This window comes from Oryctolagus cuniculus, chromosome 11 (genome assembly GCF_051225735.1).
Source record: "Oryctolagus cuniculus isolate XC-2025 breed Fujian yellow rabbit chromosome 11, ASM5122573v1, whole genome shotgun sequence".
NCBI classification, from domain to species: Eukaryota; Metazoa; Chordata; class Mammalia; order Lagomorpha; family Leporidae; genus Oryctolagus; species Oryctolagus cuniculus.
In genome coordinates, this window is record NC_142877.1 from 74,459,098 (window position 1) to 74,483,387 (window position 24,290).

The window sequence follows — 24,290 nt, forward strand, 5'->3', positions numbered from 1 at the left end:
TGAAGTGCTTGGGGCCAGAATTATTTCATAGTTTTTGGAGTTTTTTAGATTTTGGAGTACTTGCACAGGATTTACTGGTTGAGCATCCCTGATCTGTTAATCTGAAATCCAAAGGGATTCTTACTTTGAAAATTTCAGAGTATTTCAGATTTTTGGATTGGGAATCCTTATTGTTTTCTGTTTAATACATGGAGATAATAGGTACTTCTTTGAAACTAGGAATGATTTTTTAAAATTAATTAATTAACTTTTTTTGACAGGCAGAGTTAGACAGTGAGAGAGAGAGAGACAGAGAAAAAGGTCTTCCTTTTTTCTGTTGATTCACCCCCCAAGTGGCCGATATGGCCAGTGCATTGCGGCTGGCGTGCTACGCAAATCTGAAGCCAGGAGCCAGGTGCTTCCTCCTGGTCTCCCATGTGGGTGCAGGGCTCAAGGACCTGGGCCATCCTCCACTGCCTTCCCGGGCCACAGCAGAGAGCTGAACTGGAAGAGGGGCAGCCAGGACAGAATCCGGTGCCCCGACTGGGACTAGAACCCGGTGTGCCTGCGCCGCAGGTGGAGGATTAGTCTAGTGAGCCGTAGTGCCGGCACTGGGAATGATTTGTAAAAATTACCAAATCTTTATGATGTTATGAGATGAGAAAGTTTGAGAATCATTGTTTGATGTCCTCTTCCTCTTCTAAAGAAAAATACTGTTTTGATATCTTAGACTAGCAGTGCAGATGATATTACAGGACATGTGGAACTTTTTTCTTGGTAAATCTTCCTACCTAGAATAGGTTGTTAGGACTAGTACTGGAGGTGGGAATGGGAAATTACATGGGGAAGGAATGCTAAGCAGTGCAAAAATTGATAAAACAATATATTACGGGGCAAGTGAACTTAAGGAACAAATATTTTAAGGGGAAAGAAAAATTTAAAAAAATTTTTTTTAAGGACCAAAATATTCCCTAAGCATCAATCTTTAAGTATGAATAACGGGAAAGTTTCTGAGTTACCTACCATGTAAATGGCTCCCAACTAGAGGATAATTAGATGTTTTCCTGATGACTTTAGTAGAGCTTTGGGCATTTTTTTTTTTTAAGATTTTATTTATTTATTTGAGAGGTAGAGTTACAGACAGTGAGAGGGAGAGACAGAGAAAGGTCTTCCTTCTGCTGGTTCACTTCCCAGATGGCCACCATGGCCGGAGCTGTGCCTATCCAAAGCCAGGAGCCAGGTGCTTTTTCCAAGTCTCCCATGTGGGTGCAGGGGCCCAAGGATTTGGGTGATCTGCTTTCCCAGTCCACAGCAGAGAGCTGGACTGGAAGAGGAGCAGCTGGGACTAGAACCAGCACCCATATGGGATACCGGCACCGCAGGTGGAGGATTAACCTACTGCACTGCACCACTATGCTAGTCCCAAGCTTCAGGCCTCTTTAGGAGAACGTGATTGGATATTTACAACATAAACCTCAATGAATCTTGAATTAGGGGTTAATTTTCTTTACTGTTGTGTCTGTATAAATTCTTCTTGGCTTCCTATGTATAAATTAGCGAAGATGTAAATTCTGTTGTAGGTCTTGAGGTATCAACCTTTTTAGTGACAGTAAGTTGAAAGAGTTCTCTTTAAAATGCAAAATATAGCCTGTCCTCTCTATCACACCTTCAGTGAGCTTCAAATTGAAGCATTGAAAGAACATTGGTAGAGTGCTTTTTAGGTTGCAGAGAGCTGTCGTACTTGATCTGATTTTTATTTTCTAACAGCAGCCTTTTGAAGAAGTAGGAAGGTAATTCCTACTTTTATGAGTAAGTTTATATTAATTCAGAGAGGAATTCAGAGCAGTACAAGAAGTAAATAATTGGCCTTGTGGCAGGGAGCCAGGTTTTTATCCCAAGCTGGCATTTTTACCTCTGCACCTTCAGCACTCCAATCCATTGCCATTTTAATTCCTGTAAGGAATGGAACCATCATGCTGGGGAACCAGAGGAATTACTGCATTCTCTCAGGTGGTAATTTCTGGGATAAGAATTCATGGATAATCTCATAGTAGGAGTCAGGCCCACTGTCTTAAATCAGTTCGTGGGATAAGTTGCCATTTCCATTGTCTTCACTTTTTCTATGCAGGCACTTTAGTTCTTTGAAACATAGTCAAGGTTTCTACTCTGGCTTTATGAGGACTAGGACAGTTTTTATAAAACTGGTGGTTCACATTTCTTGTCCTTTACTTATAAAAGAGCAGCCCAGGCTATAGATTTACTCTGACTTGGAGGTGATTCCATTACATTGAGTTGTGTGGCTTCTCAGCCCATAGGTGAGGTATCAGTATATTTGCATCAGATACAGTCTCATTCATAGTGAGGAAAGACATAAAAATTCTCAAAAACAGAAAGAACTTAATGATTTGTAGTTAGTGCAGACACTGTGCTTCAGAAAGTATCTATGGGAAGTGTCTTTTTTTATAGTATTTTCATAATGATCTGGATAATCAATAAAAGGTTAAATTTATATACAAAATACTGTAAGAAGCTAAGAGATTGTCCAGTGTTTCTTTAAAATGATTTCTATACCCCAAGATTTATTTTTTGAATTTGATACTCTAAAAGAAAAGCTTCAGTTACCTGGAAAATTGACCTATATGTAGATAAGATTTTTCTTTTCAATATAAGAAAGTGTACATTGGGATGATAAATAGTTCATTTCTCATTCTTTCCCAAAACAAATTTGCCGTGAAAATTATTTTAGGGAGCTGCTTTAGAAATTGTAGTAGAGCTGATTAAGATGTACATCAGTCAGCACTACTACAGAATCTGAGTTACTGAATGCTGATTTAAACAGCTTTCATATTTCTTTAATTAAAAGTTAATTTAATTAACTCTACCCCCACAACCCTTGTGTATAAGACAAAATATGTTAATGGAAATGAAAAGATGAAGAACTTGACTACTTTCTTCAGCTAGCACTTACAAAAAGAAATATGGTAGTGACCCTATGTGAAAGCTAAATTTTTAAATGATTAGTTACTTAGGAATTTTTGTTAAAATTTCTTAATTATAAGGCACCTTTTGTGATAAGGAAATGTTCTTTTAGATCTTTGAATAGCACACTTTGAAATATTTCTATCATAGACTATATGTGCAGTCAGACCCAGTAGAATAGTATTCTTTTGTACTTTGTTGAGTTCAGATTAGGTTTACTTCATGCCTTAAATTGTTTAGCCTTTATATTTGTCATTGATTTCACTGTGTCAGTACCAAGTAGGAAAGTTCTGCTAACAGTTTAGTCTGTTTTCAGCCTACCTAATCTTTGGCTAAATATTTGCTAAATATTACTTTAGGAATTACCTGCAGAGGGGCCAGCATTGTAGCATGGTGGGTAAAGCAGCCTCTTAGGTGCTGGTTCATGTTCTGTCTGCTCCACTTTCTGTCCAGCTCCCTGCTAGTGGCCTGAGAAAACAGCAGAAGATGGTCCAAGTCTTTGGGCACCTGCCACCAATGTGGGAAACTCAGATGAAGTGCCTGCCTTTGGCCTGGCTCATCCCTGGCCATTGCAGCCACTTGGGGATTGATCCAGCTGATCAAAGACCTCTTTGAAAGTCACTGACTTTCAAATAAATAAATAAATAAATAAATATATATATATATATTTAAAGGAAACCATCTGCATAAATTTGTAGGCATGCTCATATTTAGATACCTTGTCATGTGCTGCTTTATCTAGCATTTTTTTTGAAGGTTTATTTATTTGAAAGTTGGAGAAATAGAAAGAGATCTTACATCTCCTGGTTCACTCCCCAGATGTCTGCAATGGCCAGGGCTGGGCCAGTCTGAAGCCAAGTGCTAGGAGCTTCATCCAGGTCTCCAATGTGGGTTGCTGGGGCCCAGACCCTTGGGCTATCTTCTGCTTCTCCCAGGCCATTACCAGGGAACTGGATCTGACATGCAGCGGCTGAACATGAACTGACACCTGTATAGGATGCCAATGTTGCAGGTGGCTTTACCTGTTACACCACAACACTGGGACCCCTAGTTCTTTCTTTAAATGCCTTGTTAATTTCATTGTTTGATAATAATAATATTGGATGTCCTTCATGGGAACCCAGGTGTCTGTTTATGCTAATATGAGTAGAGAGATGTTTCACTGGAGGGTAGAATGTAGACATAGTGAGGTTAATGGGGCCATGGGAAGGGTTACAGCAGTGGATGATAGCTCAGAGACTAAGAACAAATTGACCCAAACCTTTATTTGTAATGGGGTCCTGAGATGATTTAAGTACCTTTCTGTATTGTATGTTTGATCTAATTTTTTTTTCAAAGAGATTTGGGCTTACCTGCTTTCTGGGGTCATTGTAAAAGTTTCTTTTATACACAAAATACTATGTGGGCTGGCATTGTATAGTGGGTAAAGTTGCCACCTGTGACACCAGACATCCAATATGGGTGCTGTTTCAAGTCTGAGCTGCTCCACTTCCGATCCAACTTCCTGGTAATGTGCCTGGGGAAGCAGCCAAAGATGGCCTAAGTACTTGGGCCCCTGCACAGACATGGGAGACTTGGAAGAGCTCCTGGCTTTGGCCTGGCCCAGGTCTGGATGGTGCAGGCATTTGGGGAATAAACCAACAGATTTTGAAATAAATTAATAAATATTTCAAAAATTTTTCTTCCTAAAACAAAATGATGTATGATTGTGTATTTTTTAAAAAGAAGATTTATTTAGGCAGAGTTAGAGGGAGATGCAAAGAGAGAGAGAGATCTCTTCCATCCGCTGGTTCACTACTCAAATGGCTGCAGTGATCTGGGAGGGTCAGGCCAAAGCCAGGAGGCAGGAACTTCATCTGGGTCTCCTACGTGGATGCAGTGGCCCAAGGATATGGGCCATAGTCTGCTGCTTTCTCAGGCGCGTTAGCAGGGAGCTGGATTGGCAGCGGAACAGCAGGGATTTGAATCACTGCCTGTGTGGGATGCCCATATTGCAGGTGGAGGCTTACACTGTTAGGCTACAACGCTGGCCCCAGTAATTGTGTATTTGTAGCCACACTATCCAGTCTCCCTTTAAGATATCTATATCTATATATATCTATATCTATCTATCTATATATATATATAATGATTTAAATGGCTTTGAAGCAGGTAGGTTTTGGTAAATAAAAATATAAGTTTTGGTTTTCAAATGAATTATGTTTTCCACAGACTTCTCAAGTCAGTCTTTATGCAATTTTAACAAATGTACAAAGGGTACAAAAGTTGAAAATGTGTAAGTGAAAAGGCTTAGTGTGACCTCTTGTTCTTTTGTTGGCTCAAGAATCCATGTTTAAGTCTGAAGTTCAGTTGCAAAGTAGGTAATTGAGGTGAAAAGCAAAACCACACTTTGTTTTTAATTGAGGGGTCTGATTCCTTAACTTTGCAGTTTTTCTTTTAATCAAGGGCTGTAATTAGTGTCATGGTTGAGAGATTATAATAGCATCAGGAGAAAGGTAGTTAAGGTGACAGCTTTAAGCATAAAGTATGGATTAAATTAAACCCAGTTGTTAGCATTGGTTCGATAAAAGGTACAAAAGAAAAAAGAAGGCCATAGATACGATGACTCTTTAAAAGAGGTACATAATTTTGTTAGTGACCCCTTTTGTTTAAGCTTCTAGTGGTTGGCTTGTTAAAGCAAGTGTACTCTTTTCAGTTCTTAATTTACTTAGCTTATTTATGTGGTACTGTTGCTCACTGAGGCCTTGCAATTTTTATCCCCTTGATATTTTCAACATTATTCTCCCTTGAGTTTTTTCCTTACCTGTCCGTACCTTCTCAAGCCTCCCTTTGAGTATGTATTCTTGTATTTGCTGTTTCTTAGGTTACTTTCTTCACCTGTCCTTTCTCATAATGCCTTTGCATGTTATTTGTTTATAACACCCATTTACGTATCTACACATTCCAGGAACTGTCTAACCAAGTTGTCTTTCTCACCTTATTACCATAGTCTTTCTTGTATATTTTTTGGTGAATATCAGTTTCTGAATCTAAGGAAAGATTTAATTATCAGTGAAATGGTGGTGATATGTGTAACAGGATACATAAAACTTAGTTTTCAGAGACATTATTCTTTGTATTCTTCTTAGGATATGTGCAAGGAATGAGTGACTTACTTTCCCCTCTTTTATATGTGATGGAAAATGAAGTGGATGCATTTTGGTGCTTTGCTTCTTACATGGACCAAATGGTAAGAACAAGGATTCCTTCCTTAAGTCACACTGATTTTGAAAATTTAGTTGTATAATCTAATGCAAGATTGATTTTTTTTTAATTTAGCCAATTATGATGTAACTTCAAGGTATTACTCTATGCCTTTTTTGTTGTTCTGATAGCCCTTTAAGAGGCTTAGAAACACTGACATTGTTTTTTAATGCTAAAGTTGGGACAACTTGTACCTATAGTGTAGGAATAATCAGAATTTAATGTTGGTGGATGTTTATGTTCTACAGAAGAGTTATGAGTCAGTACAGAATATTGATGAAATAGAAGAGTTCAGTTTCGTGAAGTAGTTGAACTTACATATCATCTGTTTCAGATATTAAATCTGTTTCAGAGATAAAGCTTAGTCATGCCTTAGTCCTTACCTTTTGTGAAAATTTTGGATTTTCATCATTATAGTAACTGATTTTTCTTCAGATGTGTTTGAACTATTTGTAGCTGACACTTTCTTAGCAGTTTATTGCCATTTTCCTAGAAGTATGTGATTATTAGTGTTGAACTATGTATACATGTACATATTAGTAAAGACAACATTTTATGCATTGTTTTTGCTATGTGTTTGAGACAGTTATAGGGCTGTGGTTCAGAGAGAGTATTGACAGGGAAATAAACAGGAAAGTCTTCTCAGGCAGTTAGGAAAAGAAAGTGGAAGGGTAGAGTAGATAAAGGCACTCCATGGTGTAAAGAACTGACCACAAACGAAACCACTGTGTTTCGTCAAAGTAAAACTGATACGCTTAATGTTGGGCTGTTATGTCAGTTGTTGAAATGGCTTGCTTGCAAGGGGATAACAACATCTAAGTTATTTTCCTGCAATGTAGCTTTAACTTAGGCTTCTGAGATACAAATGATAAATTTGAAGTGATATGCTTTCCTTTTCTCTACTTCTGTTTTCTCCCCTTTTGTCTATTTTTCTTTCCCCTTCTAATTTTTCCCACTTTGGTCTATTTCCTCTAATCTTTTGTCCATGGCTTCAACTCATCCTCAGTTCTTTTCAAAATGTGTATTTGATAAGATTTGATAGTTTTACACTGTTCTTTTGCTATTAATAAATATTTCAATTCTTTGACATAAGTTACTGTTTTGGAATTATTTGAAAGGATTGTCAATTGCAGTAGTCTAGTAATAATATGGCTTGTCTTCCTTACTTTTTGATTGATTGTGTGCCCTGCTGTCTTAGTTCCAATTACTCCCAAATGCTCTAGAAACCTGAGACGTTTGTTACAAAGGTCTGTACAATTGATAATAATTACATAAAACTGTAGTCTATCTTGTGCTTTTGTTGTTTATCCTCTTTTCACTAGAGCTAGTATGTTCCCTAATAAAAGGAGATCATGCTTCGTTTCATTGATAGTTTCCAGAGTGTTCCTAATGCCTGACATGAGGTTGTTGAGATTTTTGTAGAATAAACATGGGACTGTTTCCCCAATGTTTAGTTTAAACCTCTACTTATAAGTTATTAAAAAAATTAACTTGAAAATACTGTGTTTAGTTTCTTAGTTTTCAATAAAACTAAGCTAATCAATCGACATTTCCAAATATATTGGCATCTAATGTGTGCATGCATTCACACACATGTGTGCATGGATTTCAGTCTCATAGGTAAAGACATTGAGTATCTGTAATATAAACTTCATGGTCTGTCATTTTTATATATGAAGAAGGTTCAGTTTCTTCATTCTATCTTTTTCACATTAAATGTTCTCTATATCTACCTTTTCCATTCAGGGTATTCTGAGGATTTTTTCTGCTCTTTATTCTACAAAGATCTCTTCTTTTAGCATATTGTTTACTAACATCTTTTAAAAAATAATATTTGAATGAAAGGGCAATATGTGGCAATCAGAATAATCTGTGGTTATTTTTCACTGCATTGCTATGGGTTTGATGTCCTTAAATCTGTGCTGTTTCTTGACTCCTTGTTTTTGTTTTACAGCTTTACTTCATGTAAGTTTTTACTGCTTTTGTGATAGCTAAATCTAATGTCCATGAATTTACTTTGTTGATATTTACTTACAGTTAATGTAGTCCTAGGCATAGATTTTGTCTATTTTTTTTTCCATTTTCGATTCTCTTTATATACAGAAGATCAGTTTAGCATACATTAAGTAAAGATTTCAACAGTTTGCTCCCACACAGAAACACAAAGTGAAAAATACTGTTTGAGCACTAGCCACAGCATTAAATCTCAATGTACAGCACACTAAGGACAGAGATCCTACATGAGGAGTAAGTGCACAGTGACTCCTGTTGTTGACTTAACAAATTGACACTCTTGTTTATGGCCTCAGTAATCACCCTAGGCTCTTGTCATGAGCTGCCAAGGCTATGGAAGCCCCCTGAGTTCACTGACTCTGGTCATATTTAGACAAGGCCATGGTCAAAGTGGAAGTTCTCTCCTCCCTTCAGAGAAAGGTATCTCCTTCTTTGATGACCTGTTCTTTCCACTGGGATCTCACTCGCAGAGATCTTTCATTTAGGTTTTTTTTTTTTTCCCCCAGAGTGTCTTGGCTTTCCATGCCTGAAATACTCTCATGGGCTTTTCAGCCGTATCCGCATGCCTTAAGGGTGATTCTGAGGCCAGAGTGCTGTTTAGAACATCTGCCATTCTATGGGTCTGCTGTGTATCTCACTTGCCATGTTGGATCGTTCTCTCCCTTTTTTATTCTATCAGCTATTGTATTTTTATAGAAAAAAAAAGTACAAATGATCTAATGGGCTTTCTTTTCCCCATCATCCCATTTTGCCATACAGTTTCAGTCCTTCCCTTTTCCTTGTCTCCCTCTATATTAACATTTACACAACACACAGACATATGCACACATAGACACACACACACACACACACACACACTTTTGCTTACAGATACAGTTGAAATTCTTTGTATATCTGTTGTTAATCCCAGTATTTCTGAAGTTGCTGTCTGTTGTTTGGGGATGCTGCTGCTTCTTCCTTTGTTCCTTCTTTCCTTTCCTTTTCCTTTTGTATGTATGTATGTATTTATTTATTTATGTATGTAGTGGAGTGGGTAGCAATAGCTATGCCATATTGATGCTCTTTGCTGTGTTACAACAAAAATTATCCTGTTAATCAGAGAGTTAATTCTGCCCTTTCCCCATAAGTCCATCTGGTAAATATGGAGAGAAAGTATATCTTGAAGGCTTCAGTTAGTCTGTTAAACTATTTCTTTAATTCATTAAAGAGAAATAGCTTATTGAGAATTGGTAGCCTTTAAAATTGAAATAATCATGAATTGTTTCTGATCTAATAGTTCTGAGATAATATTATTGTGCTCTAACCCCAACAAAGAGAAGTAAGGGAGGAGGTGTTGTTCCAAGGCTTTTCACAAGGACTAGGACAGTAGGTTGTCTTGGAAGGGTTGGGGCATGTGAATTAGGATCAGAATTGCCCAAAAAGCCTTTCAAAGCATTTGTTTTTGTCCCCTCTTAATTGAACTGTTGGACGGGAATTTGCTCAGCCTTGAAGATTGAGAACTATTGTTTATATATTGTAAAAATAAAACAAAAGAAAAAACCTTTGTGACCTCAAGACCCCTACCTATGCTTACATATTACTGAGGACCCCAAAGAGCTTTTGTTTATTTGAGTTTATCTGTTGATTTATATAATAGAAAAGTTAATACTCAGAAATTTATAAGTACTTATAAATTCATTTGAAAAACAATAAACCTGTTTTACCATTAACATGAGTTACATTTTTTATTAAAAACAACTTTTCTTAATGAAAACCATTTACTGAAAAGGGAAAATATTATTTACTTAATTATTTCTTCAAAGACTAAGATTGGATTTGTCTGATCCCAAGCCCATGCTTTTCTTTAGGTTAAAATATATATATGTTTTAACCTATATATTTTATATATAATATATTTATTTTATAATATTATAGAGAAAGAGCTTCCATCCTCTGGTTTATTCCTCAACTGCCTGCAGTGGCTGGGGCTGGGCCAGGCTGGAGTCTGGAGCTGAGAACTCAAGCTAGGTCTTCCATGTGGGTGGCAGGTGCCCACCTGCTTTAACCTGTACCTTCTGCTCTCTGTGTATGCATTTGCAGGTAGTGGATCTGGGATTTGAACCCAGATACTATCAAATAGGCTGTGGGACTATCAATTGGTAGCTTAACTGTACTCCAAACATCTGCCCCAAGGGGGGAAGTTTTAAATTTTCAGTTTTGTAAGATGTCTGGTTTAATACAAGACAGCTGTATTTCAGTATCTGCCTCTGTATTCAGTTTGTTGGAATATTACATATAACCTTTGCAGTTGTGAGAGAAAGTGTGGAATTCTAATAATGTTTCAGTATTGTTATAACAAGATTTGACCTCACAGATTCCCTGGTGTCAGCAAACCAAGGAAGTAATTAGTAATTTTTTAAAAATGAGACAATATTAAAACTAAAATTAATTTTATATAATTTGAAGCAATATTTAAGAATGGAAATAATTGAATAAATGTTTGCCATATATGTGTTCCTTTCATGAAATTCTTACGTTATGTAAAAAGTAAGTTTCTGAGAGTCTAGCTGCTGTCCTTGCATTTTTATTAACTCTGATGACTGGAGGGGAAAAATATCTTTAGTTTGAGACAAATATTTTTCTCTCTTCCTTCCCTTAGTGTTCCTTTAGCTTTGTAATTAGTTGTTCATTTTTTTGAGTTATCAGTGATTATATACTATAAAATATTCAGGAAATATGACTTCTGTGGTAACAATTATTTCTTTTTAAAGCATCACAATTTTGAAGAACAGATGCAAGGCATGAAGACCCAGCTAATTCAGCTGAGTACCTTACTTCGATTGTTGGACAGTGGATTTTGCAGTTACCTAGGTAAGGTTAGTGGATCAGAACTTAACCCAGCAAATTGTAGGTTGTAATATACAGAAAAAAAGTGTAAAGAACTGTTTTCAAAACATACTTATTTATACTCTACTGCATTTGACTGAGCCATTCTAAGAAACAAAAGTGTGAAGCAAACTGTTTATGTAGTTCTGCCATAAAATATTTTATTCATAAAGTGAACTTAGTTGTTACTTTGTGGTTTTTAGAAAGAAGCTAGCCTATAAATTTGAATTGCTTCAAGGTACTTAAATATATAGAGCTTTTACTTACCTAAGATATCTAGAAAATTTGAGTTTGAGAAAGATCACTGTATTATGTCACAGTAACCTAAGAGTAATCCACATATGTGTTTTTCTTTTGTATAGAATCTCAGGACTCGGGATACCTTTATTTTTGCTTCAGATGGCTTTTAATCAGATTTAAAAGGGAATTTAGTTTTCTAGATATTCTTCGGTTATGGGAGGTAAGTTCTTAAATTATTATACAAATGTAATGTTTATTATGGAAAGAAGCAAAGTATTCTTTTTTTAAAAAAAAAAAAGATTTATTTTATTTATTTGCAAGACTGAGAGAGGTGGGGGGGGGGGAGAGAGAGAGAGAGAGAGGTCCTCCATCCGCTGGTTCATTCTCCAATTGGCCACAACAGCCGGAGCTGTGCCAAGCGGAGCCAGGGGCTTCTTCCGGGTCTCCCACATGGGTGCAGGGGCCCAAGGACTTGGGCCATCTTGTACTGCTATCCCAGGCCATAGCAGAGAGCTGGATCAGAAGTGGAGCAGCCAGGACTAGAACCAGTGCCCACATGGGATGCCAGCACTTCAGGCCAGGGCTTTAATCTGCTGTGCCGCAGCGCCGGCCCCAGAAGCAAAGTATTCTGTAGAGTATAAGTGGATTGTGAAAGCCTAACTGAAATTTGTAAGGCAAGTATATTAATAAAATTCTGATGGTTTTAAACATTAATGACCTCAAATCTACATCTGATCTTTTGGAGCTTCTTGCTTCAAGTTACGATTTCTGTGAGATATGGGTTCAAAGAGGTACAACCCAGAATGAGTACTATAGACTACTTGCTCCCTGTGTTCTTTCTTTGGGACATTTGACTTTATGTGAGTGTCTTCCACATTCTGGCATAGATTAGTTTAACATTCAAGAAGGCTTTTTTATTTATTTGAGAGCAAGCTTCCCCTTCTTCTGGTTTGCTTCCTAAATACCCACAATAGGCCGGTGCCGCGGCTCACTAGGCTAATCCTCCGCCTTGCGGCGCCGGCACACCGGGTTCTAGTCCCGGTCGGGGCGCCGGATTCTGTCCCGGTTGCCCCTCTTCCAGGCCAGCTCTCTGCTGTGGCTAGGGAGTGCAGTGGAGGATGGCCCAAGTGCTTGGGCCCTGCACCCCATGGGAGACCAGGAGAAGTACCTGGCTCCTGCCATCGGATCAGCGCGGTGCGCCGGCTGCAGCGCGCTGGCCGCAGTGGCCATTGGAGGGTGAACCAACGGCAAAGGAAGACCTTTCTGTCTCTCTCTCTCTCTCACTGTCCACTCTGCCTGTCCAAAAAAAAACAACCCACAATAACTGGTTCTGGGCCAGGCTAAAGCTGGGAGCCAGGAACTTGATTCAGGTCTCCAACATGGGTGACAGGAACCAAATTATTTGAGTTATCACCTCTCGCAGGGTCTGCATTAGCAGGAAGCTGGAGACAGGAACTGGAGCCAGGTATCAAACTCAGGTCCTCAAGTAGAAATGCAAAGTATCTGAACTGCTAGTCTAAATGCCTTCCACCTCAAGAAAGATTATACGGACCAGCCAGTTGAGTTGGCAGTTTCAGATGTTGGGAGGGAGTTGACTTGTATTTTGCCTTTACAAAGAAATTTAAGTCACAACAAAGTAGTAAGAATAATACAAAAATATTCTACCCTCCTGATATAACATGTGTAAATAATTTTTAATACTCAGTTTTTTTTCATTTCTCAATAAAACCAAAGTTAAGTCTTCTTTAATTATCACCCTAGTTTTCTTTCCCTCTCCTCAGAGTACATTCATCATATTTTTGATGTATGTCTTTTAATTCCATTTTTCACCCATGGAAACTTATTTCAATACTTTCTGCTTCTAAAAATATTTTAAATGATACATACAAATTATACCTATATGTGACATTTTGGTAAGTGTATATACATTGTTAATGTTCACATCAGGGTAAGCATATCCAATCTCCTCAAACTTTTATCCTTTCTTTGTGGTGAAAACATTAAAAATGTTTTATAGTGATCTTTTTTTAATATATAAATTATATGTAGTCATCTGGTATACAATAGAATACCAAAACCTCTTTCACCTTTGTAACTTAGGATACTGTGGTTAATCAACTCTTGATAAAAGATAAGATTTTTAGGCCGGCGCTGCGGCTCACTAGGCTAATCCTCCGCCTAGCGGCGCCGGCACACGGGTTCTTAGTCCTGGTTGGGGCGCCGGATTCTGTCCTGGTTGCCCCTCTTCCAGGCCAGCTCTCTGCTGTGGCCAGGGAGTGCAGTGGAGGATGGCCCAGGTGCTTGGGCCCTGCACCCCATGGGAGACCAGGAAAAGCACCTGGGTCCTGGCTCCTGCCATTGGATCAGCGCGGTGTGCCGGCCGCAGTGCGCTGGCCGCGGTGGCCATTGGAGGGTGAACCAACGGCAAAGGAAGACCTTTCTCTCTGTCTCTCTCTCTCACTGTCCACTCTGCCTGTCAAAAAAAAAAAAAAAAAGATTTTTATCTTCTTGTGAATCTGTTAATGATAGATGAATTTATTTATTTATTTGAAAGAGTTACACAAAGAGAGGAGAGGCAGAGAGAGAGAGAGGTCTTCTATCCGATGATTCACTCCCCAGTTGGCCGCAACGGCTGGAGCTGTGCTGTTCTGAAGCCAGGAGCCAGGAGCTTCTTCCAGGTCTCTCATGTGGCTACAGGGGCCCAAGGACATGGGCCATCTTCTGCTATCCCAGGCCATAGCAGATAGCTGGATAGGAAGTGGAGCAGCCGGGTTTCGAACCAGCGGCCACATGGGATGCTGGTGCTTCAGGCCAGGGCGTTAAGCCACTGTGCCACAGCCCCGGCCCCAAGGAATGTGCTTTTTAAATACAATATTGCCATAATGATGGGTTGTTGCCTTGTCTTTATAAAAGCTAAGAGATTTCAGTATTTCTTGTAAGTAAAGGATGGAGATACAGTCCGTTTACATAATAAACCAATATATGCAGTGGACCCCAGTCCTCTCTGAGGTTTTTATAATTTGGAATTCATTTCTGTACTGTTAATGAGCTGTGCTACTAGCAAGGAATGACACACTGTGGCCAGTGCCATGGCTTACTTGGCTAATCCTCTGCCTGTGGCGCTGGTATCCTGGGTTCTATTCCCGGTTGGGGTGCTGGGTACTAGTCCCGGTTGCTCCTCTTCCAGTCCAGCTCTCTGCTGTGGCCCTAATTTCTTTATCCAGTCTTCAGCTAATGGACATCTGGATGGATTCCGTATCTTAGCTATTGTGAATTGAACTACAATGAACATGGGGGTACAGATCACTCTTTTATATGCTGACTTCATTTCGTTTGAGTACATTCCCGGGAGCAGGATGGCTGAGTCATATGGTAGGTCTATATTTGGCTTCTGGAGATATCTCCATACTGTCTTCCATAGTAGCTGGACCAGTGTACATTCTTACCATCAAGGAATTAGTGTGGTTTTCCCCTCAACATCCTCACCAGCATTTGTTGTTTGTTGATTTCTGTATGAGAACCATTATAACTGGAGTGAAGTGAAATCTCATTGTGGTTTTGCTTTGCATTTCCCTGATGGCTAATGATCCTGAGCATTTTTTAAGTGTCTGTTGGCCATTTGAATTTCCTCCTTTGAAAAATGCCTGTTCAAATCCTTTGCCCATTTCTTTACTGGGTTGTTTGTTCTGTTGTTGTTGAGTTTCTTGAAATCTTAGACTCTGGATATTAATCCTTTATCAGTTGCATAGTTTGCAAATGATTTCTCCCATTGTGTTGGTTGCTCTTCTCTTTGCTGAGTGTTTCTTTTGCAGTACAGAAGCTTCTTGGCTTAATGTAATCCCGTCTGTCAATTTCGACCTTGATTAAATGTGCTTTTGGGATCTTTTCCAAAAAGTTTTTGTTTATGCCAGTGTCTAGCAGGGTTTCCCCAATGTTCTCTAGTAATTTGATATCAGGTCATAGATTTAGGTCCTTGATCTGTTTTGAATTGATTGTTGTATAAGGAGTTAGGTAGGGGTCTTGGTTTGTACTTCTTTATGTAGAAATCCAGTTTTCTCAGCACCATTTGTTAAAGAGACTGTCCTTTCTCCAGGATTTGTTTTTAACTTTGTCAAAGACAAGTTGGTTGTAGATGCTTACATTGTTTTCTGGAGTTTCTATTCTGTTCCATTGGTTAACACATCTGTTTTTGTGCCCATACTAAGCTGCTTTGATTATTATAACTGCCCCATAGTATATCTTGCAATCTGGTATTGTGATGCCTCTGGCTTCGTTTTTGTTGTATAAAATTGCTTCAGCTATTCAAGAACTCTTTTTTTCTTTCCTTTTTTTTAAAAAAATTTTTATTTATTTGAGAGTTAGAGTTACAGAGAGAAAGGTCCTCCCTCCGTTGGTTCACTCCCCAAATGGCCGCTACAGCTGGAGCTGTGCTGATCTGAAGCCAGGGGCCAGGTGCTTCTTGGTCTGCCATGCGGGTGCAGTGGCCCAAGAACTTGGGCCATCTTCTACTGCTTTCCCAGGCCACAGCAGAGAGCTGGATTGGAAGCGGAGCAGCCGGGACTAGAACCAGTGCCTATATGGGATGCTGATGCTGCAGGTGGAGGATTAACCTACTGTGCAATGGCACTGGCTCCCTCCTTTATTTCTTATATATTTTTTCCCATATTCCTTAGATTCTTTTTTTTCTCTTTATTCAAATCATTCTAATTTTTCCCCCAGGAACCTTTTTTTAAGGAATAAAATTCATAAGTCATGCATTTCATAAGTATAACTTTAGGAATATAGTGATTCTTCCCACCATACCTGCCTTCCCACCCACACTTCCACCTCTCTTTCTTCTCCTATTCCTGTTCTTATTTTTTACTAAGATATATTTTCTTTTTTTATTAAACTTTTTAAAGATGGAACAAATTATCTCATACAAAAAGTTTTAAGTACATAATGACAGTTCCTACCCCATCCCCCTCCCTCTCTTCCTCACTCTCACCCTTCCTTCTGCTTCCTTTCTTATTTTTCTTTGAATTTTTGCAGTAACATACCTTTTTTTTCTTTGAGAACAAGTTTTGTCATTAACCGAATAAGCACCTAAGGAAGCAGGCAGTGGAGTTGGGCACTTAGGCTTATATAAAACTTTTGGGACATACGATTATCCTCCACTTAATATGCTAATTCGAAGTAGATCTTTGAGAACAAGCTTTACTATTAACTTTCTTTTTTTTTTTATTTTTATTTTTTGACAGGCAGAGTGGATAGTGTGAGAGAGAGAGAGACAGAGAGAAAGGTCTTCCTTTTGCCGTTGGTTCACCCTCCAATGGCCACTGCTGCCGGCGCGCTGTGACCGGTGCATCGTGCTGATCCGAAGCCAGGAGCCAGGTGCTTCTCCTGGTCTCCCATGTGGGTGCAGGGCCCAAGGACTTGGGCCATCCTCCACTGCACTCCCGGGCCATAGCAGAGAGCTGGCCTGGAAGAGGAGCAACCGGGACAGAATCCGGCGCCCTGACTGGGACTAGAACCCGGTGTGCCTGCGCCGCAAAGCGGAGGATTAGCCTATTGAGCCACGGCGCCGGCACTATTAACTTTCATAATACAACTCTTTGAGGACAGAGGTTATGCATGGGTAGTTAGTGCACACTGACTCCTGTTGTTTATTTAATAATATTACACTCTTTAAGTAAGATGTCAGTTATAACAAGAGGCTTTGGCATGAGCTGCCAAGGCTATGGAAGTCTTTTGAATTCACAAACTCTGTTAGTATTTAGACAAGGCTGTAAGCAAAGTGGAAGTTCTCTGCTTCCTTCAGAGAAAAGTGCATCCTTCTTTGATGTTCACTTCTTTGTTCTGGGCTCTCACTCACAGAGGTCCTTCATGTCCTTCACTTTTTTCACTTCAAGTCCTTCACTTTTTGCCACAGTTTCTTGGCTTCCCAAGCCTTAAATGCTCTTGTGGGCTTTTCAGCCAGACCAGAATGCCTTAAGGGCTGATTCTGAGGTCAGAATGCTGTTATAAGTGATTGTCTTTATATGAGTCTGCTAAATGGACAGCTTCCTATGTTAGAACCTTCATTTTTTTAAAAATTATTTATTTATTTGCAAGTCTGGGTTACACAGAGAAGGAGAGGCAGAGAGAGAGAGAAAGGTCTTCCATCCGATGGTTCACTCTCCAATTGGCTGCAATGGCCGGAGCTGTGCCGATCCGAAGCCAGGAGCCAGTAGCTTCCTCCAGGTCTCCCACAAAGGTGCAGGGGCCCAAGGACTTGGGCCATCTTCTACTGCTTCTCTAGGCCATAGCAGAGAGCTGGATTGGAAGAGAAGCAGCTGGGACTCAATCAGCGCCCATATGGGATGCTGGCACTGCAGGCGGTAGCTTTACCTGCTATGCCACAGTGCCAGCCATAAACTTAACCTTATAACTGTGGCCTCTTAATTAAATAGCATTTGGCATGTTAGTTAGGCTCAATGATTTACTTATTGTAGCTATCAGAAAGAGTCTTATTTGGGATACATCATCTTTATATAATGTTAAATATTGTAACTAAAAGTAATACTCCTTATTCCCTCATCCCTCTTTTTGACTTGAAAAGCAGTGGGCTTCCCCAAGTAAGCAACTTTCGCTTTGCATGGAAGTTGTTTCGAATTCAGCATTGTTCTCTGTGTGGAAGATATTTTAGAATCGATGTAGTTTACTAAATAATTCTTTTTTTTTAAATAAATATATATATAGGTAATGTGGACTGAACTACCATGTAAAAATTTCCATCTTCTTCTTTGTTGTGCTATTCTGGAATCAGAGAAGCAGCAAATAATGGAAAAGCATTATGGCTTCAATGAAATACTTAAGGTATTTATATCTTTAATTTACATTTTAGTCTTTGATCTCTTGTTTTTTTTTTGTTTTTTTTTTTTTTGTGATCCTATTATACAGAACATTTCTCTGGAGTGTTACTGAATTCCTTCAGTAACTTAAATGTTATCAGTAACACTTTATACTAGGACTGAGTCTCTGAGAATGACAGTTAAACCAATACTTATTGGCAAGTTATTTTTACCTGGCAAATTAGAAGAAAAGGAAATTCAGCAAATGTTCTTTTATGTGGTTTAGCTCTTGAAGAAAATAATTTTCTCTTGCTTATAACTTTGAACTGGCAGATATGGGATAACTGCTGGATTTTATGTTAAGTTTATTAGCTATTCTTTAGCTTTAATCCTTGGAATAATTTAATGAAAGATAGTTAAAGTTTTTTGTGTACTTGTAGTATGTAGTATTTTAAGTGCTTTTTATCTGCAATGTAATATATTGATAATACCTTTTTTATATAGTAAATTGTAATGGTTTCAGTTCTGATTATCATTTTATTAATGCTTTTTAGCATATCAATGAATTGTCTATGAAAATTGATGTGGAAGATACACTGTGCAAAGCAGAAGCAATTTCTCTACAGATGGTAAAATGCAAGGTATAAAGTGTTTCAATTAATTGATTTTTGTTTTTGGTGGGTTGAGATCAAGGAAGATTTTTTTTCTTAAATACATGTCAGTTTTAACAAGTTGAGGGTAGACACACAGCACTGGCTGACATTTTATTTACCATTATACAATTATATCACTGAATTGAAAACCATTGACTAAAACATTTAATAATTATGCAGAATGGCAAAAGTAATGAAAGTACTTAGACATTTATAAAAGCATTGTTGTAAATGTTTATAAAGCATTATAGAATTCAGGCAATGATGTATTACCCAATTAAATTATATATAGAATAAAATCTTGTGTTAAATATATTGCGTCCCCAAATACAGATGCTAATCAGAAATAAATAAATGAATAAAATTTATATCATTATACTCTAGTCAGTAAAACTCCTACTTTTAAAACAAGGCAAATTTGATGTATTGTCTGAATTCAATCCAAATCAGTATACTTTTGATATTTTTTGGCTTTTGTCAGTTGGTCCTTTTGTCATTTGTTCACGAATCCAGACAGTTATTTAGTTCAGTTCTACAAGCATTTATTTGACCACTGTTCTGTTCAGAACATGTCAGTGAGGTACTTCTTAGCTTTAAGGAACTTATTCACTAAGGAAAAAAGATCGTTTTAATAAAATAACATTATAAAATAGGAAAGAGATAAATGCCAAATATTACAATACTGTATGTTTGTGGGAATTCTGGGTGGGCGTGGAAAATACCTAATTTTAGATACAACTTGGAACCACTTACCCAAAAAAAAACGTGGTGAGTGTTTCATATGGAGTGGACAAGGAAGCAAGGAAGGTATGAGAAGGGTATATGACATTTACACCATTAGAACAAATATTCAGAGTTTTAAATCAATCTGGTCTTAAATAGAGGTGTGTGTGTATGTGTGTTTTGTCAGTGAACAATTTTTTGTGTTTGATTTTTCATTTCCAGGAATTGCCACAAGCAGTTTGTGAGATCCTGGGGCTTCAAGACAGTGAAATTACAACACCAGATTCAGACACTGGTGAAGATGAAAATGTTGGCCTGACGAGTCCTACATCTGCGTTTCAGAGTAACACCTTGCCTACACTTGCTGCAAGTGGAGCCAGAGATGAGAGCCCAACACAGATACCAGCATCCCCAAATGTCAACAGACTAACACCTTCATGATCATTCTTGTATTTTTTTTTTTTTGGAAGAGACACTTTGTTGCAACTCTTCCTCAAGTACTTGAATGTTGGAAATTTAAAATCTTGGTATTGATCATGCTTTAAAGTTTATGGAAACAAAATGTACTGATGTTCTTGCATTAAAGCTTTACAAAGATTTCAGCTAATTATTTTTGTAGTTACTTCTACCAAATAGCCTTTCCTTTTCAATAACATTCCTTAGTATTTTTTATAGCCAAGTAAATTTTATTTTCTTGCTGAAGAACTGGATAAATATTACAAGTGGATGCGTTGGAAATTATGCACTTTGAGAACATTCACTTTGTTTACTCTTAAGTTTTGTGGGCTTGGTATTTTGACTAAATTAAATGTTTAGGCTTTCTTTGGCATAAAGCTGAGATGTAGATTGTTACCCAGTGATGAAATTTTTTAAAAGTGGATTTTTCCCCTATTGTTTACAATACTCAAAGATTTATACTGGTTGAATGTGATTTAAATTGAACATTTCCATCAGTGGAGTTTAATGTGTAGATAAAGAACTATTTCAACCATAGTAAGTGGATTGGCAGTATATTTTTTACATTTAACTTTTCTTGTATATAAAAATTATCTGTAAGTACTATTTATGAGGATAAGAAAGGATAGGCATATTTTCTTTAACTGAATAAACTTGACTATTCATTTATATAACCCAATTTGATGAAACTAATACATAGCTTCAATATGAGATCTTTTTCAAAACTATTTTCTTAACTGTTTATTTCATGAGATTACGTTCAGCCTAGCAACTGGTATAATTTTAAAGTAATTGCTTGTAACTTCACTTTAATAATGTTAACTATCTTTCCTAATAACGTATTAACTGATTAATCAGGTATTTAAATTTTTATAAAGTATTCTTTGCAAAAAGCGTATGTCAAAAATTTCAAGATATTATCATGAGTCTCAAAATACTTTTTGTATATGAATGAAGCTGTTGTTTTTACCATGCAGTATTGCATGATTTTAAGTTATGTGTAATTAACATAACTGATTCCGTTTTAATTGTAATTTGTTAACTCCTGTACATATCATTAAAATAAATTTGAAGTTGAAGTACTGTTTTCAGTTAAATCACACTTAGAAATAGCCTGCAAAGTGTTCATTAGGAGGAAAAAAAACCCACGATGGATCTCAGTGCATCTCTTGTTTTTATGTTATTAAAATAATCATGCGAATTAGTTATAGAAATGGCCCCTTTTGTACCCCCCAGTTTTTTTTTGTTTATCAGCTTGACAGTAGACTTAGTCTTGCCTTGGAGAATATAATTATCTGCCTTGATAAAGCAACATGCTAAACCTGATGCTGGAAATGTAGAGTGCAAGTTTGTACAGTTCTAAAATTTCCCTCCCAGAAAGTTAGAAAGTTTCCCCAAAGTGGATTTTTCTCCTAGTTGAGTATTAACTGAAAATCATGACAATGGAACCATTAGGTTTTAGTTTTTAATATATGCGTTATCTTTCATCAGTTAATAATGAGTAAGCCTGTTCAGAAAAAAGAGGACACTGATCAAAAGCTCAGCGTCTCCAGCTTTTCATTTCCTCCTCAGGAAATTGCTTAGAACATCTTGATGTCCTCCTTGTTCATCCTGGACGGTGGCTTTTTGGATTTTTTTTTCCTACTGTGTAATGTGATATCTGCTTAGATTTTTTTTTTAAATCTTAATACATTTAGTAAGTTGAACTTCTGTCAAGTTTTCTTATAAAACTACTTGTTAAGACAATTTTTATTAAACTACATTTTTATGTAGCACATTTTTGATATAGAAGTGATAAAACTATAGCATAGTGCTGAAATCTTCAGTTCACAAGGTCTAGTTGGCAAGTACTGTGTAATCTTGAGCTGGTAAGATTGCTAAAATACATAATTCAGGTAAATTTCTTAATGTAATATTTTAAAGGTTTATTTCAGATTTCACAGGAAGCTCTGTGTATCCTTATAAAATATTGTGTGCTGGCTTATATGATATTTAAAATTGCTAAAATTCAGGTAGTTTCTAATTTCCACTGTTAAAGGTAGTATATTTTCAATTCTGGTATGAGTTAGTGGGAAACATTTTTGCATTTAAGAACCTCCCCAGTTTGTTCATTTCACATGTGTACATTTTCTTCATATATTAGGAATTTTAGTCTTGGTGATGAAAACTTTTTTGAACAGTAAGGAAAACAACCTTTTAGGATAGATCATGATTCTTACTGAGCATGAAATTGCCAAGAGTTTTTAATAGATGCCAACTAATTCATATGGGGATCTCACATGATTATGCCCATTAGTAAAGATAGTTTGCATAAAATAATGCAAATTGTTTATTCAAGAACCTAAAACTTCACCTGAATCATGTGCAGCTGTGTCCCAGGGTAACGTAGGGCATCTTAGGGTTTTCAGAAGATGCACAAACCTCTTACTGAATGCTTTGTCTTATGCATGTATATACATGTGTTTTGGAAAGAGATCAGTTTGTCAAAGCATTCTCTGATTTTCTTCAAACACTGAGAACCATTGTAATAAATTAACATTAGAACAGTAGCGTAATCTATGACATGCCAACGATTTTATTTGCTGAATCATGAGTAACATTCTCAGGAGAGCTTATTTCCAGATCTTTGGTGTGTGATATCAAAATACTTGTCCATGTTGTACTTTAGACCTTCTGAATCAGAATCTTTGGAAGTAAGATCAAGAAACCTGCATTATAACAGAGCTCCAGATGACTTCCTGAGCCCTTCTGAAGTTAGAGTTTATATTGCGCTTTACATGTTAATATTTTGACTTAGGGTCAGGTAGACAAGTCCCTAGGTTTTTTTGAAAGAAAGTCCTTCATTTTCCAAGGTGAATTTGCTCTAGTCTTGGTTGCTGTTTTTAGAAAAATTGATGATGGTGGTCATGATGTATTTTAGGTAGGTTTCCCCTCAATTCTTAGATTTTAAGTAAAATCTAATGGATTTACAATTACTATATTTTAAAGAAAAACATTCAGTTTTTCAACTTCTGAAAATGAACAGTTATTTAAAATGAATGTACCAGGTTTCCTTCAGTATTTAATATTATTACCATATATTAACTGTTGTACTTATTTGTGGTTTTGGTGTGAATATGCGGCTGTTTGGCTGATGTAACATTATTTGGCTTGTTCTCTCCTCTTATAGTCTGGGGATATTACATTGTAGATCGAATCTCTCTATATTAAAAAATGTAAACATTTTCTTAATTTGAGAGAGCTTCTATCTGCTGATTCATTCTCACAGTGCCTGCAGTGGTCCTGGCTGGCCCTGGAGCAGAGTCAGGAGCCAGGAACTCAATCCAGTTCTCCCATGTGGGTGCCAGGCATGAGCTGCTTCAGCCATCACTGCTTCCTCTCAGACTGCACTGGCCAGAAACTGATGCTTAGAATGGAACCCAGACACTCTGATAATAGGATTTGGTGTCAGCTGCTGGACCAGACACTTGCTGCTAAGTTGTAGATTTTTGAGGGTTGTTCTAATTGCAAATGTTTTCCTCACTGTTTTGTTGTAAATGCCTATTTCTTTAGGTTGTTTGTCTTGGCAGCAAAAGACATCATGTTGCCCTTAGAGGCAAAGATTGAGGTGGTGGATACTTCTGCAACTCTTAGATATTGAAAGCATCTCTTTCAGCCCATGAGAAATTACAGCTCATGAATACAATGTAAAGAAATGATTATAATCAAAAGTCTTTTCTAAGAGCTATCAGGAATCAAGCATTTCATATTCACCTAATGTGATTCAGTCCCTACAGATAAAATTGGAATGTTAGAATAATGGGGAATTAGCTATTAAATAACACCCCTCCCCTTCAAATATATTTCTCCTCACAGAATGAAGAGAACAGGTTCTAGTTAGCCTTCTTGTAATCAATGAACAGTCTAGTCTGGTTCAGCATTTTTAATGAAAAAGATTTTTAACCTTGGAGGTGGACTTGGGCTGTGATGGTAGAATCTAGCATCATGCTACTCTGATTAGAGGCTTAAGATCTAGTGGGTTAGTATATGGTCTGAAGAGTAGAAATAGGGCTGTTTTTAAACTGCTTTGTGTGATGTCTGACCTGATTTTACAGAGACTAAACACTGTTCCATGGGTCACAAAGTCCAGATGAGTAGCCATCAAGGAACTTCTGAGTGCTTAGCATTTACACTGTATGTGGCAGTCACCACTAGATGCGCAAATATGGAGTACATACTCAAAGACGTCTTGGCTACCTGCTTTCTGTTAGCTGAGTTATATGAGTTCAATGTCCTTGCTAATTCGAGGTTCCCTGGCAGTTAGCATCTGACCCATATAGGTAGTTAG

General features: G+C 37.5%; 1 protein-coding gene across 7 annotated transcripts in view; it reads left to right on the forward strand.

Moving 5' to 3' along the window:
* The window catches only part of TBC1D15 (TBC1 domain family member 15), a 72,653-nt gene extending 51,611 nt beyond the window's left edge, over window positions 1–21,042 (forward strand). For all 7 annotated transcript variants that reach the window (XM_051845671.3, XM_070052639.2, XM_051845670.3 and 4 more), the window contains 6 exons: window positions 6,087–6,187; window positions 10,965–11,064; window positions 11,442–11,539; window positions 18,040–18,156; window positions 18,686–18,772; window positions 19,730–21,042. In XM_051845671.3, coding sequence (XP_051701631.1) covers window positions 6,087–6,187; window positions 10,965–11,064; window positions 11,442–11,539; window positions 18,040–18,156; window positions 18,686–18,772; window positions 19,730–19,948 — 722 coding nt within the window. In that variant the 3' untranslated portion in view covers window positions 19,949–21,042. The remainder of the gene's footprint in view (window positions 1–6,086; window positions 6,188–10,964; window positions 11,065–11,441; window positions 11,540–18,039; window positions 18,157–18,685; window positions 18,773–19,729) is intronic.
* Window positions 21,043–24,290: the final 3,248 nt, after the last annotated feature.